Below are 18,284 nucleotides of genomic sequence, written 5' to 3' on the forward strand. Positions count from 1 at the left end.
TGATTAAAGCTTCAAACTGTTTTCCATTTTTTTTTCCAGAAAAAGTTCTTTTTTAGGATTGGTGTTCAGAGCTAGGGCTGCATCTCAGAGGGTTGTTAGTGGTCTTACGGCCCTGATGTGCATCACAGGTGATTCATTCACACGGACGTGTTTGTGCAAATGCAAAGAGAATATCGATATGCTGTACATACATCACTAAACTATAGGACCTTTGTGATCCTGACAGATGTGGCTTCTGGGTTAGTTCACAAATGGTCACATGCTTTTGACTCAAAAGGCTTCAAGCTGACACCTGACCCTCCTCACCCATCCCTCACCCACCTATAGGGGCTTTGCTGTGTTGTGTCAGGATGGAGGCTCCGACCTACAGTATATCTTTTGTGGTAAGTTGAGAAGGGAGGAACAAAGGCCTTTCACCCTCGACCTGGTGTGTCTGTCATCTGAGCATTGTGGGTTTCATCCTGGACCACACAAAACAACACACCTGCCTGCCTGTGTTTGCATCCTTGCAGGCATAGAAAAGCTTGGAACTAAAGCCATCACACACACAGAAGCGCAGGGATGGCATTACAACAAAGGTAAGGCGAGTAGCAGGCATGAAGCAGGTGCTTGTTCAGTTATACAGGCCGCACAGGGTTTTAGAGTTCAAAAACAAGCTGCAAGTTTGGAAATCTGCCCAGATGAAAGCTGCTGCTGGAGGAAAAAGAAACATGCAGATCCTTGTTGATTTATTTAGTTATCAGCAGCTGAGCCTTCACACACGCACACACTCATCCAGTCCTTTCGCCCTTTCCCGCACAAGCACGCTGCACATTGCCACTTTTCGATGTGAATAAGGCTCTCGGTTTCAGTCAATGAGCCCAGACTTTCTTTAATGAAACACGAGCACCAGCTATTAATGAGAACCTGTTGAAGGACTAATTTGACAGAGGCCTTATTCGCTCTTCAAAAAGGGATTTTCTGGGTATTTCCTTCTTAACAATCACTTCACTGACGCGGCGAGAGAAATAAAGATGCTACTCATCGCCTCCAAATCCAGCAGACAGACGCACTGATTCTCCTCTTCCTCTGTCTCTTCGTCTAAGTGGGTCAGAATAACATTCTTTAGATCGAAGACAGTCCAGGGTTTGTTCCATCTGCCTCACACTGTCTCTGTGTGTGTGTCTGTGTGTATCTGTGTGTGTCTGTGTATGTATGTTGTTTTGCAGTCCAGTTTAATCCCAGTTGAGAGGATGTTTTTTTTTTGTTTCTTTTTTTTTGCTCTGTGAACACGGTCCCCTCTCTCCTCCCTTGAAAAAGTTCATGATTGAGATGATTTGTACAGAGCCTTTCATTTCCTCTTTTTCTTGATCCTCAACTACTGCAAATTAACCTTTTGAACTAAACTATTCTTCACAAAACTCACAAAACAACCTGAAATTCTCTCTAAAGTGGAATATGAGTTCAGATGAGTGCTCAGTCAGCCACCTTGTGGCTTTTAGGCGATTAAGAGCTTGTTTCCATGAGAGTTTTTCAAAATGTTGGGAGTAGAGCCGCTGCAGGAGAAACGTGGAGTTTTGGGAGAAAAACATGAAGTGAAGCTGTGTTTCACTAATAAGCTTTTGTGGGGAAGATTAATAAGTTTGCTGATGCTATCACTCTGCCCTTTACTTCATTAAAATTAATTTTGTGATAAAGGGCTGATAGAAAATTACAGGGCAGGCCTGGAAAAGTTTAAGAAAAGTCGTGGTTGTGGTGACTTTTTGTGTCTAACGTAGTTTTACAGTATCAGAGAAGTGGACTGCTGTCAAACTTTGCATATGCTGATCTTAGCATATTTAATTCTCTTCTATTGTTCCAACAGAAAGTTATCACTGTTGGCTGCCAGACTGACATGTACATCAGCCCAGGCTACATTTGAAGGTTTTGAATCTTAGTCTACTGGTTGGGTATGATTAGTTTGTTTTGCAGTACATGCCAGCCTCACATGCTCCTATCACCCATCTTGATCCCAGTTCTGGTTCTTCTGGGTCTGCAGCCATTGTTGGAGCTCCACAGTTGGTTAATAGGGCCATATTATTCAGGGATGGGCAGTAAATGTTCCTAAGGGACCACATTAGAAACCGGGACTGTTGTGAAGGGCCCGTCAATAAGCTGAATTTGGTTCTGCTATTAAATGTATATACAGTACGTTTATACAAACTTATTGTTAAGATCTTCCACATTGGTCCCGGCTTCCCATGTATCTCAAATTGTGGGACAGCGTGGGTAAATTAATTGTCCACCCCTCCCAAAAATTTGTTTGCTTGTTTTTTTGTTCTTTAGGGCTAGCTTTACCATATTTGTATGAGACAGTCGAGTAGTGGCTAAACCTAGCAAGTGGAAGATCCCTGGTTCAAGCCTGGAAATCCCTGGAAAATTCCTGGGAGAGTTGCATCTGAATTCATCTGTCGAGGCTTAGGTAAAAATAAGACCGGCAGAGAGAAATTAGTTATCAGGTAATGGCAGCAAGCTTGGTTATGAAGGGCATTCATAAACTTTACAGGTGTAACACACATATCTGCTAATTACTGATAACTAATTGACCTGTTAAAATCTGTCACTGTCATTCACAAAAACTGAAGCACAAAGTTCTTGGATAGTGTGTAGCAGTGTAGCAGGTTATTCCATTAAAAATGCTCTGAAATGCACCAATAACACAAGCTCAACAAAGAGGTCCGGTTCAGAATTAGTGCAAGTGAAGTAGGTACCAAACCCTCCAGCTGTGTAGGTCTGGACAGCAGTCAATCAAAGTGGTGACCCAAAGATCACCCCTCTACAGCTGTTATAAAGAGGAAAAACTATCCAAAAAAGCTTTTAAATGCTGTAAAGTTTGGGATTTTAAAATGGAAATCTATGACTTCCAGTAAAGGAAGTGCAGTTTGTTACACTTCTGTTGATTGATGGAAGACTTAACTGATGATGTCAGAGGTCTCCCCCAAATCATTAAAACAACTAAAAACATTTTAAAGCGACAAAACAAAGGAGGATTTTCCAAAACCTGGCAACCCCTTGTTAAAACTAGCATTAATAGAATAACAAATAACATCATTACAGCTTAGAAACCCTCTATAAAAGGCATCTTATTAAAGCACCACTGATATTTGAAAACGCTCTACAACTAATCAAGCAGCCTCACAATTTTCATGTGACAGGAAGGATCTGTAACACGCTTGACTGCTGCCTCTGGGCTCCAGGGTCATGAAAAAAATGTCCCAGCACATCAAGGACTGTAAAAATCATTGACACGATAGAGATAAGGGATAACTCTGTTTAAAGGACACTTTTTTAGGAGGTTCACTGCTCTCCTGCCAGGTCTGCACTAGTTTAACTCCTTCCTGCTCATCCCTACCTCCTAATTATAAAACCAGATGTATGTTGACTGATTGCTGTACAAAGTTGATTTTATATCAAGGAGGTTATGCAAACAATTTAAATTATTTCAATTTTTGGGACAGGTCTGAAGTTTGAGGGAGGGAAATAAAGACATCCGCAAACACTTTTGATCTGATGTATATATTACTGGGACATAAAGTGAGGCTCCACTGAAACTAATGTAAAAACTTAAACGTCTCCCTGACTGTAACGTTGCAGTCCAGTGCTTCCACCTGCTGGTCTGTGATGGTAAGTGCATACGCTGACATTTTAAATCAAAAAGGAAATAATACTAAACCTGTCTAAGACTTTTTCATTTCCATTTGCTGCAGACAAAAATTCAAACTACCTGATTTTTTTCATCATTTTTCAACTACTTAAAAGAAACTTTAAATGTAAAAAGAAAAAATGAAGGACTTTATTACACTCTCCATCTGCGTTAAGCAGTACTGTATCGTTTACTGTAGCCTTTACTAATCCTTTAGAGATTTCAATCAAACACACGTGTCCTTACTTTATACCTTCAGTGTGTTTAATCTTACAGAAATCGATACCACTCTTTTAAAAAGTGCTTCTACTACTTCCCCAGACGTCTGCTATACCGTATAACATAGGTGTCAAACTCTGGCCCGCGGGCCAAATTTGGCCCGCAGCCTAATTACATTTGGCCCGCAAAGCCATACCAAATTACTATTAGAGCTGGCCTACTGGTATTATACAGCTAATATATATATATATAGTTTAGTATTAATCTTTGCTTGTTCCATATTCAGTTTTTCAGCAAAACTTGTTTGAGTCCATAAGAAAAGATTCATTCTTATATCTGGAGGAATAAATATATTTCAATAAATATTAACGTTAGCCCGCGACTTTGTTCCAGTTTTGAATTTTGGCCCACTGTGTATTTGAGTTTGACACCCCTGCCGTATAAGATCTGAACTCGATGGATTCCCGCTCCTTCTGGCTGCAGGCCATGTTGCAGATCTCTCTAAATGCTCTAATTGACATGTAGGTTTGAGATCCTGTTGGAAACCCCTGTCCTGAAAAATACACCTGTGAATAAAAGGAAGGATCATAAGAAATGAAAGTCAGTCACTAGAATAAATATGCCAATATGCACACGGGAGTGTTTGCATTGGGCGTGAATAGAGTCCAGGTTTGTCTTTGGGATCTGTTCCTCCAAAGGGAGATGGCATATCTGCATTAGTTGGAAGCATTTGGCAAAGGAAGACACTAAGCAAGGAGGAGTTTTATCTCAGTGAGTATAAACAAGACTGCAAGCTGCCTGCAAACCTGGGATTTCCTGACTAGGGTGCTCTGAACCACCCAGAGATGGAGGTTTTAGACATGGTCCTGTTATTACTCTGTGGGAGAAATCAGTGCACAGACCTGGACCTGTTGGTCACGGCAGGCATCGTCACATTGTGAATAACCCAAACTCTATTAATGTAGAGCTGGGGGCTTGAAGACTGATAGGTTTAAGTTAGGGTGTTTAAAGGCTTCTAAAACTTTGTTTTTTGGGACAGTTGGCAAACCATTAAACCATTAGTGTATTTTTTCTGGTTTTCTGAGTTAATGAGATAATTATTTGTGAAATTCTGCAAAAACTGTTCATAAAACGATAAAAATCTGTTCTGTTTTTCTGAATGATCCAGATAACCCAGAAGAGCCTCTGCTGAGTTGATGTCTATGAGCAATAATGACTCCTGTGCTTAGTTTAATACAGTTTTCTTTGTTTTAGGTTTGAAAAACTGGAGATACTGACATCATTATCAGACTGGTCAGTTTTGTTTTTATAACACACTTCACAGCACGTAAACTTGAAAAAAAAGTTTTTTTAAAGAGCTATGCACATCACGAAACAACAAAATCAATAAAACAAAACTTTACAAAGAAGTAAAAGACAAGCTAACGCCGACACACAGGGTTATTAATTTAAGCTTGTGAGAATGAAAAAGGTTTCATCTGTTTTTTAGTGTAGACACAGCCCACAGCTGCTGAAAGCATCTTCAGCAGACTTAGATCTTCTGTGAACAGTTCACGGATCTGAACCTGATGACCTAAGAGGTCTGACTGGGTTATAGTCAGAGGTGTGCTGGGGGCACTAGGAGCTTTATGAACTAACAGAGGGGTTCTAAGAGTTCTGTGTTGAACTGGGAGTCAATGAAGTGTCTTCACTGCTGGGGTAATATGGTCAAATTTCCTGTAAGGCTCCTGCATTATGATTACGTTACCCTGCTACATGTTTTGATAATCCTGCAGATTGAGCTTTAGTAATCTAGCATGTTTGTTATGAACAGATAAAGCAATTTCTCAGAGTCAGTTTGAGATTACAGAGTCCAAAACAAAAACTAGGAGCAGTGAGTCCAGCAAACAAAGCAGGAGCAGTTCTGGAGGCCGACCACGTGGCCAGTGGCACCTCTCTAAGGACTGACGGAGGTGATGGAACTTCTCCAGCAGCTTGGCAGGCGGGTGGACAAAAACCCTTGGGAAGCTTGGCAGGTGCCGGCAGGGCCGGACCAGGCAGGTGCCGGTGGTGCTGGTGTAGGCGTGCCAGGCCTGGCAGGCGGTGCCAGACCAGGTGTGGCAGGCTTGGAATACTGGCATTGCTCAACCGGGCAGGGGAGGGTTGGCAGGTGGCGGCAGTGCCAGACCAGGCGTGGCAGGCGCTGGCGATACCGGCAGTACCAGACCAGCTGTGGAAGACTTAGCAGGAGCCAGCAGTGCAAGACCAGGCATGGGCGGCTCCATTGATGCCAGACCAGGTGTGGAAGGCGTGGCTGGATGTGGCTTGGCAGGTGCTGGCTCGGGCGGAGCACAGACCACTGGCTGGGGTTGGAGCAGGAACAGACAGCTGTACGAAGACAGCTGTACGCAGGCAACCTCTAGTGAAGACAGAACAGGACCAGACAGTGGACGACCCCTAGTAGAAAAAGACCAGATGGCCATGGCCTCTGGTGGAGATGCCTCTAACTGTGGGTGTGCAGGGCACACAGCAGGCTCTGGTGACTGTGGCTGATATTTAAGCCTGGCCAGTGTACTCCTGAGAGCAGGTGTAGGCACAGGGACTGGCAGGACACCCAAGGAACCGGTAGGTTTGCAGGAGCCCAAAACAAAAACTGGCATGACATTATGTCCTGGTGATCAGTTAAATGTAATTTTAAAATGGCTGCTCAAATAAGCGTTTAAAGATGGCTGTGATGTAGTAGTCACTAGTACTACTATTAGGATATTAAAAAGTTTACAACACAAGCAATAAAAGCCAAGAAAGAACGTTAGCAGCCTGTTCTAATTACCCCAGCGACTTTCAGTAGGTGTGTCCCTCGCACTGTGCCGTAGCAGGGCTTAACACGCATTACCGGAAGCTTGGAGGTCCTTTCCCCCGCAGACTCCAACATGGTGAGCAGTTTCCACTCAGTGTTCCTCTCTGAAATAATCCCTAAACATCAGTTTTATGTTTTATACTACGAAACCTTTATGTGTCCTACTTTAATTTCTAGCGTCTTATTAAACGGAGGAAGTTTAAATTGTAGCTGAAAGCGTTGATTCTTGCTCTTAATTGATATTTTAAGACGACCTGATCCTTCTGTGCGGGTTTGTCAGCCGCGGCTTGCTAGTTCGGTAGCGGCTATCGCTGTTAGCCCGCTTAAAAAGGAAACAGAAGAGTATTACTGCCAGGAAGCAGAGCTGTGCAGTATTTTTATGCATTTATTTTAAATCTAGATACAATTTAAATCCCAAAATATGCCACAAATGTTTCCGGTGTGTGTCCCGGCTGGGCCGAAGTCTGTGCTAGCATGGGTTCAGTTAGCGCCGCATGCTAACATGGCCCACACTCGCCGGCCTTCCCAACGTGGTTTGGGTTCTGCTATAAACTCGCTGTATTTGTTCGTTCCTTAGGAGAATCAAGGCCGGTTGTATTTCATTTTGCTAACCGGCTTTGTCGCCTATTCCGCAGGCCAGAGGACCGAAGAAGCACCTGAAGCGCGTTGCAGCGCCGAAGCACTGGATGCTGGACAAGCTCACCGGAGTGTTTGTAAGTAATGAAGACCCGTGGATGTTCACTTCTGTATCTCAGTGTGAAACCGTGGATTGTGTTTATTAACGCAGTGGTTAACACTGTCGGATGAAAGCTAGTGTAACATCACAGGCAGTTTGATTGGAGCAGGGTGAATATGCCTGTTTAAAAAACATTGAAGTGTACGCCTTTAATCCTGCATGTGTTTTAGTCCGTTATTATTTGAGATGGTCACGCATCACAGCAACACTTAAAAGACAGGTTATGGGTTTTTAATTAATAAGATGTTAATTATTGTGAAACAGACTGTAATGCTAACATGCTCCATTTAGGGTTAGCCACAGCAAGTCACCTGCCCTGTCCCTAGCGTCCTTTTCTGTCACATCAGCCGTCTTCTTGCTTTTCTTTCACTCTTGCAGCAGACTGAATACCGTAGCTTGAAATTATTTAAATCGTGGCAGAAAAGAACAAATAGACTGTGATGCCATGTAGCTCAAGTAATGGTGTTACATGAGATCGACAAACTAGGGCTAATATTTCATTATAACACACAGATTATACTTGCTTATGTGATTCACTCCCAGTTGTACACACTCAGGACGCTCTGAAGGATGGAGAAAGTGTAGCACTTGCTTAAAGTGGAAATGTGGGTCTGTGACTGCAGTAAAAAATTTCATCTGCTGGTACTGGGTGAGAAATGATGGCGGCATAGAGACTGTATCGCTTTTGTCATTTTAAATTTGTTTTTGTAGACGATAATGTTTATTCTGCTGGAATTGGTGTTTACATATTTTGAATCATGTAAGATGATCTGTTAACATTGTCAGGTTACCCAGTGTGTTTGTGATTGACATGTGTGTATTTATGTGAGTGCTGTGAATGATCAAATAATAGTAATTGGATATGCCCTCCACACAGGTGTTATGTGCTTGGGTGACAAAAGTCCACAGAACTATCATGTTTTTACTTTATTATACCAAAAATGTTTTTTGGTCATATTGCGTTTTACTGAGCTGAAACAACGAAGGGATTTCCTAGCTGCTTAAAAGCTGAGCTGTGTTCAGTGAGTCTTTCATGCTGGGCTTGACCTCTTGCTCTACGATGTTGGACTGTAGCTGGTACTCCTGCTTCTGCACTGCAGCCTGTGGCATGCTTGGCGTAGTGGCACAAGAACAATGCTGGGTCCTGGTGACCTTCAGCTCATACTGGAGCTCCTGTGCAGATCGAGAAGCAGTATTGTGGTCCAAGACTGTGGAGTCTTGGAAGGAAGGAGAGTGAACTGGGCGGCCAGGGTCAAAAACACGAGTGCATGAACTTTGAATACAAGTGCATAAAGCGGACATGTGAATCTGCTACAAAGTTGATTGTATTTGTGGGGAATACTTGACTAATGATCATGAAGTGGAGCACGCACAGAAATCATGAAAAAGCTTCTTGTTTACAGACCATAACGCCTGCTTCCTTCTCCTCCTCAGGCTCCTCGTCCTTCCACCGGTCCCCACAAGCTGAGGGAGTGCCTGCCCCTCATCATCTTCCTGAGGAACCGCCTCAAGTACGCCCTGACAGGGGACGAGGTGAAGAAGATCTGCATGCAGAGGTTCATCAGGATCGACGGCAAGGTCCGCACTGATGTCACCTACCCTGCTGGATTCATGGGTGAGTTTTAGAGACTTCTCCACAGCTCAGATCAGCTGAAGGCTTCAAAATGTTCCAACTTCATTAAATTATGAAAAATGAGCTCCATCATCAATCATCTCATTTTTCCGGTGAATTGACTTAAGTGTGTGTGTGTGTGTGTGTGTGTGTGTGAGAGAGAGAGAGAGAGAGAGAGATAAGCCAGAAAAAAATGTTAATGTAGTTGCTGTTTTAATGCACCGCTTATTAAATATAAAATGACAACCAAATATTCAGCTCCAGAAATTAAATTAGATCCTGGAGGAAATTAAAAGCAGCAGCTTTGTAATTTTACTGTCTAAGTTAAGGCTGTGTATTTGTATGGAGAGAAAAAATTATAAAACTAAAAATTCTCCAAAGCAGAGGGTAATTTTAGACCAAACACACTCCTGAGTGTGTGCTACACAGGTGGGAATACCACAAATCAAAGTAATGACGTCAAATTTGTCTGCCAATAAAACATCAAATGCTGCCTGTAGTGAGATGACTACCTGTTCAAGAGCTGAAATCTCCAGTTACACTTACTGCTCGTTCAGAAAAGCCTGAATATTAAAAATGTGTTTAAAGTTTCCCCACTTTGAATTTATTCTTAAATCACGTGAGATCCCAGTTTGTAAACTGTGTGTGATGTTACATTGGCTCTCCTGCTGACCAGGGCTGTTGAGTGTTTTGTAATTGGTTTAGTTTTAGATTAGCTTCAGTGTTAGCTTCCCCTATAGTTTTTTCTTTTAGGATTCAAAGTTTCAGTCTTAAAGTTTAAGTAGTTCTTTTTTTAGTTTTTTCACATCTAGTTTTAGTTGACTGTGATAACTTTGCTGCTGACAGATTCTCAGAATGAGTGGCTCTGTAAATAGTCTTTGGATGTTTAGGGCAGAAGGAGCAGTGATGAATTTGTTGGTTTGATCAGCAATGAGCTGAAATTACACAACCAATTCCTCTAAGAAGTTCTGAGCTCCAAGAAGACTTGTAACGTTAAGTGTGTGCCTGAGCCTCCAGTGTAAATACTTACAGGACTGTGTTGATATTAGAGTCCGTGGGAACAACGAGCAGCATGTACTCACAGCTGTAGCTTTATCAGAAATGTGGAGAGACTGGGAAAAGCAAGTTTCCAAAATAACCTGAGTTACTGCTTCAGTAACTATTCCAGGGAAGTAAATCTCAGAACGCCGGCTTTGTCTCTTTGCTTGTCAGTGACGGCAGCCAAGCCAGTAATTCAGAGCAGGCGTTTGGACAGCGGTGACAGTCGCGCCGCCATCAGTTCTCTCTCCACCTCAACACCCGCCAACAGCCTCACGTGGAGGTGTGGCTTTTTAATTTCCAAATCCAAGGGAAGCCTCCGCTGCAGGATGTTCGTGGCCTATTTATATACTGTACATGCACGCTAAACACTCGGTCACTGCAGCTGATGTTGATGACTCTGGTGTTTTGTGTCATTGGATATGTACACGGTACCTTATAGGTCAGTTTGAATGAGCTTGTTTTTAGGTGTTGCTGTTGGGTTACCTTTTTGACTTCTGTGTCATTTAAAGCAAAAACGTTCATTAAAACCTGTTGCATATTCTTCTGAGGATGTCCCCATCACCGAACAGCGCTCTGAAGACCAGTTTTAGCTTTGATCTGAGTGGACCTTAGTCTTTCTTAGTCTTAGGGCGACTGGGCTCAAGAGTTGGGAGTTTTCCTTGTAATCAGAAGGTTGCCAGTTCGAGCCCCGGCTTGGGGCTCGAAGGTCGTTGTTACAAGGTCATTGTGTCCTTGGGCAAGACACTTCACCCGTTGCCTACTGGTGGTGGTCAGAGGGCCCGGTGGCGCCAGTGTCCGGCAGCCTCGCCTCTGTCAGTGCGCCCCAGGGTGGCTGTGGCTACAATGTAGCTGCCATCACCAGTGTGTGAATGGATGACTGGATGTGTAAAGCGCTTTGGGGTCCTTAGGGACTAGTAAAGCGCTATACAAATACAGGCCATTTACCATTTCCACACTGAGCAGTCATCACCTTTGCCTTTTCACATCTTACTCTCACAGCATTTCTTTATTGGCGCTCTCTGCTCTGGGCTTGTTTTTGGCTGGCTGGCAAACGCTTTGTGTACATTACTGCCCCCTTCTGGTAGTGGTAGTCCATTACAGGGGCCAGATTTATAAAGAAAATAAAAAAAAATTTAAAAAGTCAAGTGTGCCCTAAAATAGATGCCGGATTTTAAATACCTGAAGAAGTTGATCCTGACATTCATTCTGTGTTTAATTGCCAACTTCAGCATCAGAGGCCTTAATTTGGTGCTAAATACCATCCAAACATCAGCTCTTAAATGTTTGAAAGTAGAGTCCAAGTTTTCTGCTTTTTAACAAAGTTTGATGATGAGCTGTTGGTTGGAAACACCACAGGATTCATTTAACTGACGCCTGCTCTGTTTGTGTACTCAGATGTGATCAGCATCGAGAAGACCGGCGAGCACTTCCGTCTGATCTACGACGTGAAGGGACGCTTCACCGTCCACCGCATCACCGCCGAGGAGGCCAAGGTGAGAGCTTTAATTCATTCTCAACCCTCAAAGTACAGGCAGGTCATTTGTTACTATAGTGCTCTTTTTATCTGCACTTTTGTGTTTGTCATACCCACACTGTTTAATCTTTGAGTTTCTATTGTCAGTTATGTTTTTTTTCTCTCTTTTTGTACCAACAAATCAAACGCATAGTTACCTCACTCAGTTACTGTAAGGTTAAAAAAAAAAAATCACAAGTCTGTTTATGCCAGAGTTTGGTGTTCATAAGCTGGATTCAAACCGGTGGCGCTATCACCAAATTCTCAGTGTTTCAGTCAGTCGTGCTGGTCGCATGATGAGGTTTGGGGATTTAGTTTTTACAGGAAATGTCACACGTTTGTCCGCATTTCCTAAAACACTTCCTCTTACAGTACAAGCTGTGCAAGGTGAAGAAGATCCTCATTGGCACCAAGGGAATCCCTCACCTGGTGACCCACGACGCCCGCACCATCCGTTACCCCGACCCACTCATCAAGGTCAACGACACAGTCCGCATCGACCTGGAGAGCAGCAAGATCACAGACTTCATCAAGTTTGATACTGGTACGTTCAGCTCTCTGCACAACCTGCAGGCTTGTTTTCCTGTTAATGAAGAACATCTCTGACCGCTGATCTTCACCCTCCTCTTCTTCCAGGTAACCTGTGCATGGTGACCGGTGGTGCTAACTTGGGGCGTATCGGTGTGATCACCAACAGGGAGCGTCACCCTGGCTCCTTCGACGTGGTGCACGTCAAGGACAGCACAGGCAACAGCTTTGCTACCAGGCTCTCCAACATCTTTGTCATTGGCAAGGTGAGAAATACGCCACCGCTGTCTGCAGCACACAGCATCCAGACCAGGGGGATGTAAAATTTTAGGTCCAGTGAGAAGAAATGTCCTCAAAGTGCTACTATTATGCAGAGTATTTTGAAGTATCCTAACGGTGTATCAGTCAGTATCATAGTCAACAGCTGACTGTCAAGTAAAAGCACAGCAGTGTTTAATTTTACAATGACCAGGAGGGTTCTCTAATAATTAAATCTTTTCCCCTTTCAAGTAAAACAAGGTTTTCATTCATAGATTTAAAAGTAGAGCTTTTAGAAAGATGTAGTTTGAGTTTTTTTCTACTAACTACATGTAAACAAACTGACTTGACCCTCTTTTCTGTTTCCCTAACTTGCTACTTCTGACTCTCACCTTCTTGCTGAGTCGATTAACTCGTAAAGACATTTGTGCAGATTAAAATAGAAGCAGTCCATCAGAATCTATTAATATGTCTTTAAAGACGGTCTTCTGGGTGACCGTTGATGTTTTCTATCATGTGTTACTCTGGACAGGAGAATTAAAGCTGAGTTTATATCATGAGTCGGGTGATTTTTGGAGCAATGATGACGATTTGTGGTTTTGATTAGTGATGAAAATAAACTACCAATTCCTCTAAGAAGTTCTGAGCTCCATCACCAAACACTGGAAACTTCAGCTTAAGTGAACTGAGCGTGGGAACATGACTGTGGCTCTGTGCAGCAACAAACAGCAGTGACGGTTTAATATTGGACTCATTAACGCTGAGCACTGTGCGCTGCGTTTGATTACGTCCTCTGGGAGGAAACAAAATGCAGACGGGGTGCATAACTCGGGTTCCTGCATGTCGTTAAAAAGTCTTTGTCTGAAATCAAAATCAAGGACAGGAAAATGTTGGAAAAGTCATAAATTTGCGTGCTTTATACCAGGAAACGCACTACTGAAAGCCATCATGTTTAATAGCTGGGCCATTGAAGCAAACTGGATCTGGCAGCAACCAGAGTCCGCAAGAGGGAGTGAAGTGCCACGAAGCAAACACACACACTGCATTTGTGTTCCTGCTGATTTTGGCTCACAGCGAGGAGCCTAGCGGTGTGAAAAGCTTTATGAACTCCTCTCTGTCCCACTGAATCGCACATTAATGATTACGAGGACCTGGCCCTGCGGTGGGAGCGTGGTTAATAAAACGCTTCTCTCTGCTGCCTGACATTTATTTGGCGGCCGGTGTGATCGGATCTGTCGCCGGCACAGTCGTCTCTTTGCTGCGTGACATTTATGTGGTGGCCTCGGAGCTGCTCTTTTCTTCACCTCAGTGACAGCTCCTTGTAGAAGTGTTGGCGTGCAGATAAATGTTAACACAATTGAGGATCTTTGTTTACTGTTACAGACTGTTTTTCTCACACTGAGCACTTAAAGAGATGTTTGTTCTAAATAAATCTGTGGAACTGTGGCCATCTTGAATATGTCTGTATTCACTTTTTGAGTTGAAATTTATTTGTCCGGCTTTATATTTTTCCTGTTCAGATGCATTTTATCTTCTGACCTGCACTAACTGCTCTAATCTCCTGTCTGATCGCAGGGCAACAAGCCGTGGGTGTCCCTGCCCAGAGGAAAGGGAATCCGTCTGACCATCGCCGAGGAGAGAGACAAGAGGCTGGCCGCCAAACAGAGCAGCAGCTAAACTGGCCCAAAAGCAGCCTGATCCCTGGTTTTCAAATAAACTGTTATTTACAAAACAATCAGATTGGTCTTGTGTTTTATTACACTGGAAATGTGCTGTTTCATGCTTTATGTCCTAAAAGTACCTCGAAGCGTCTCAGACGGTTAAAAAATGACTCCTTAAATGGTGCTTTTGAGTGAAAATGGTCAAACCAGAAAAAGTCAGCAGTTGGATTCAAATCAAACTTTATTTATATGGCACATTTTGAAGAACCTCCAAAGTGCAAGTTATGCAAAAACAACAGTATATACAACAGTCACTAAAATCACCAATAAATATGCACTGAAAACAATCAGATAAGTAAATAAGACTATGACAGCATAATAGAAACCAGGGTGTTTTAAATTTTACTTGAAAAATTGAATACTGTGACATTTTGTTTGTTAAACCTGCAGGATCCTGAAGAAGGAAGCAGGTTTAATATGAGTTTAATCCTAAATTTGTGGGTTTTCTGGCCACAGTGTGTAAATCTAACGGGTAGTTTAAACTGTTTAAACACTAACATTTGTTACTGACTCACTATGAAAGCTCTTTTGGCTGAAATATTAACCACAGGGGAGGGGGCGTGATGATTACAACAATTAACTGGCATGAAAGAGCAAAGATGTGGGATCAGAATGTTTCAAAATGACGACAATTAGAACTGTAAGAAAACACTGAACATATTAGATTAATCGTGTTAAGATTGCTGCACCACATGGCGATTGGCTGGGCGGGGGGCAAATTATTGTTTGCAGAATTACATTAGATACAGGTTTAACATTCATCTGATGGAAATGTTGATCCATTGCATACGCTCAGTAGACACTTGGCTAATAATATTACCTCTCAAACAGCTTGTTAATGCGCATGAGTGGGAGGAAAAAGGCGAGTTTTAAGTGACTGATGATGACAGATGGGTTGATCTCGGTGAGCCGCAGTCTTCTGTTAAAGTCAGGTCACAATAGAATGAGCTGACAGGAAGGCAACAGTTGTTCCAGCCAAGGTTTGCAGAAGAGCATCTTTTAACCTAAGACCTGAACTCTTTCACGGCATGCATTTTTAATTTCTCTTTGATATTCAGGCATATTGAGACTTGATGAATGTAAAAACAAAGAATTACCAGATTTTTGTTTCTAAGAACACCTGCACACCTGCAATTTTGCTGAGCCAGTTGATGCAGGCTCACCAAAAATGGACAACAGAGGATTGGAAAAATGCTGTAAAAATTCAGATGTTAGAGTCAGAATTTGGTGTAAATGAGATTAAAGCATGGATCCATCCTGACTTCCATCAACAGTTCAGCTTGCTGGTGGTTTAATAGTGTGAGGGATATTTTCTTGGCACACTTTGGGGTCCTTCATACCAACTGAGCATTATTCAAACCCGACAGCCTGCCTGAGTATTGCTGCTGACGATGTCCGTCCTTTTCTGACCGCAGTGTACCCAGCAGCCTCGGGCTTGCAACAACACCTCACAGCAAAAAGATCCTGGGTTTGAATCCAGGCTGTCTGGAGTTTGCATGTTATCCATGTGTCTGCGTGGGTTGCCACAGGGTCCGTCGGTTTCCTCCCACACTCCAAAAACACGCGTGAGGTTAGATTCATTGGTGGTTCTAAACTGACTGTGTGTGAATGGTTTTACACATATATGAATATTATATGCCATTTACTTTTAAAAACATGAAAAAAGTGAGAGCAAACAGGCTTATTGCAAGAAGCCCTGTGGATCATGTGAGTCTCTATGTTGTATTCGTCTGTCAAATCCCTCTATGATCTCTGCTCCACACTCATCCATCTGTTTATATACTCCCAATCCCTCTCCTCCCCCTTTCTCCCTTATCTTTTCCCAGTACCACTTTTTCCCCTCCTCACTTCAGCTTTAATTCTATATTCCTCTGTCTTTTCTGACTTGTCCCTTTTTTCATTTCCCACTTTGCTGTCATCCTTCCAGCCTCCATCTTTTGTCCAAAATAACTTCCAAGTGTCATCATTCCTCGATCCCGTGTAACCTTCTTTGCCTTTCCTCCTCATTGTAAGCAAAAGCCTGCTTCCTTTACATTCTTTCATTCCTTATTTCCTCGCTTACAGTAATCCCTACTTTGCCTCCTCCCTTCATTCCTCTGTCCTTTGCTCCAACCCCCTTCTCTCCTATCCCATCCGCCGCTCTCTTTGTGTTCTGACTTCAGTACCCGTCCATATGGTGACTGCTGGGATGCAGCCTGCTCACGCACTGCAGAAACCTGGCCTGGCAAACACCACCTCACTGTGTATGTGCTGGTGTGTGATGTAACCTGCTCAGGCCCTCACATTCCACCTACGAGTGTGTGTATGTTTGTGCAGTAAAAGAGCACAAGATCAACCCTGCTGCCCTCGTCCCTCCGTGACTTTGATTTCCAACCCCGCCCCCTTCAGCACACGACACACAACAACACGCACAGCAGGAATGTGTGTGTCCGTGTGTGTCGGAGTGTTCGGAGGGCCACGGCTCACTCCCATGACCGTCTGCTCTCTGACACACTGAACAGTACAGTAATCCATCATTGCTGGCAGCCATAAGTAAGGACAGTGTGTGAGGACAGTGGGTCTGCTCAACATCTAATATCTGTAAAATGCAACTACGAACAGCCTGGTCGCTTCATTATCTGGAAATGACAGAATTTAGACAACCAGCAATGCTTTCATGTTACTGTTAATGGACATTTTTCACTGCTTTACACCCAGTTTATACTTAAAGTGGACTTATTTCATTGGTATACTATTAAAAAATACCATTGATTTAGGTAAAGCTGAGCATTTACCTAAATCAGAGCCTGTAAAAAATGGACGTGAAAAGTGATTCAAATCCTTTCCCAGCAGGGGGCGATCCCTCTGGATCCCTCTAAAATTATCTTTATTTTTGAGCTCAGGAAATCTTTTTTTGATGAATTTATAACATCAGTTATTAGTTTTGACTCTTATGCAATGCAATATGATGTTTATTTTATAAAGTAAGGTCCCATCAGGAAAATAAGTCACCAATAAGCAGGCTATACTTTATAGTTATCGACAAGTTTGTGGTGTCCTATTTTCCCCGTCTACCCGTTTCTTGTGACATCTGGCTTTCTAAATAAAGTTTATAATCAAACTTTGACCATTTTTGACATTTTAACAAGCCAAAAATATATCCCATATAATTTTAAATGTTAGCAAAAAGTTGACACATAAGCTGTAGTTTTACATTAATAATCCCAAATTATTATAAATTGCTATGGTTTTACCCTATTTTCTGTCAACAACTCAGCTAATTGTTTAGAACAAAATTCTGAATTGTTTTTCCTGAGCGGTCATTAAATATGAAATTTTGTAGACAGAAACTATATTTTCTGCTAATTGTGATTAATGTTTTCAATCTGTGTCTTGAACTGAATGCTATTAATCAATGCTATTATCATACTCACTAGAATTTGTTATGTTAGCATGTTTATGTTAACATCATTTTCTAACCTAGAAACATTTACTCTGAGCTTTGAGCTAAATGCTAATGCTTATGCAAATGTTGCTAAAAAACAGAAAGGAGCTCTTAATGAACATCTCTTTAATGCTAGCTTATGTTACATAAAAAAATTAGCATGTTATAATTTTAATATATGTAATATATTTTAATATAAACTAAAACTAAACTAACCAAAGCTTGTATGACCTGAGCTGCGTTAAGCTGCTTACCTAGCCCCAGAGACACATAACCAAACGACAATCACTTACCTCCCTGACTAACAAAACATGAGAAAAATGTGCCCAACTGAAAAGGCGATCCACCCCTACCTCCTCCTGGATTCACAGAACAACACAGGGCATGTCACAACCCCAGCCAGCTGGGGTAAACCAAGGATTTACCCCGTCCTCAACCTTGCCGTCATATACTCCGCCTCCAGATATATTTATATCTATATATATATATTTAGCTAAAACATTTGAGATAATAATTAGACATTTTAGCAATTTTTCACATCAATGAGTTACTGTACTTTGATGTGATCACTCTTTAAATTAAGTTTATTAGCCAAAAAGATTTGGAAAGCAAATAGTGTCCTTTGTAAACACTGTACTTGGTGTAATTTAACATATTTGTAGTTGGATAAGGTTACAATTTTTTTTCTCCTTTCAAATAATGTGTTTTAGATCATTTGGCTGAACGGTCTGTAAC

General features: G+C 42.3%; 1 protein-coding gene and 2 non-coding genes across 3 annotated transcripts; all 3 read left to right on the forward strand.

Moving 5' to 3' along the window:
- The first annotated feature begins 6,758 nt into the window (after window positions 1-6,758).
- rps4x (ribosomal protein S4 X-linked) lies at window positions 6,759-14,139 on the forward strand. The gene is made up of 7 exons (XM_040046108.1): window positions 6,759-6,792; window positions 7,352-7,429; window positions 8,887-9,067; window positions 11,501-11,598; window positions 11,991-12,162; window positions 12,255-12,412; window positions 13,980-14,139. Exons 1-7 carry the CDS (start codon window positions 6,790-6,792, stop codon window positions 14,079-14,081), a joined length of 792 nt encoding a protein of 263 aa, XP_039902042.1. The 5' UTR covers window positions 6,759-6,789; the 3' UTR covers window positions 14,082-14,139.
- LOC120742723 lies at window positions 9,965-10,040 on the forward strand. Its single transcript, XR_005697937.1, has one exon. It is a non-coding gene; the product is annotated as a small nucleolar RNA SNORD61 (small nucleolar RNA).
- Window positions 12,982-13,054, forward strand: LOC120742724. The gene has a single exon (XR_005697938.1). It is a non-coding gene; the product is annotated as a small nucleolar RNA SNORD61 (small nucleolar RNA).
- Window positions 14,140-18,284: the final 4,145 nt, after the last annotated feature.

This window comes from Simochromis diagramma, unplaced genomic scaffold (genome assembly GCF_900408965.1).
Source record: "Simochromis diagramma unplaced genomic scaffold, fSimDia1.1 OVJJ01000338.1, whole genome shotgun sequence".
NCBI classification, from domain to species: Eukaryota; Metazoa; Chordata; class Actinopteri; order Cichliformes; family Cichlidae; genus Simochromis; species Simochromis diagramma.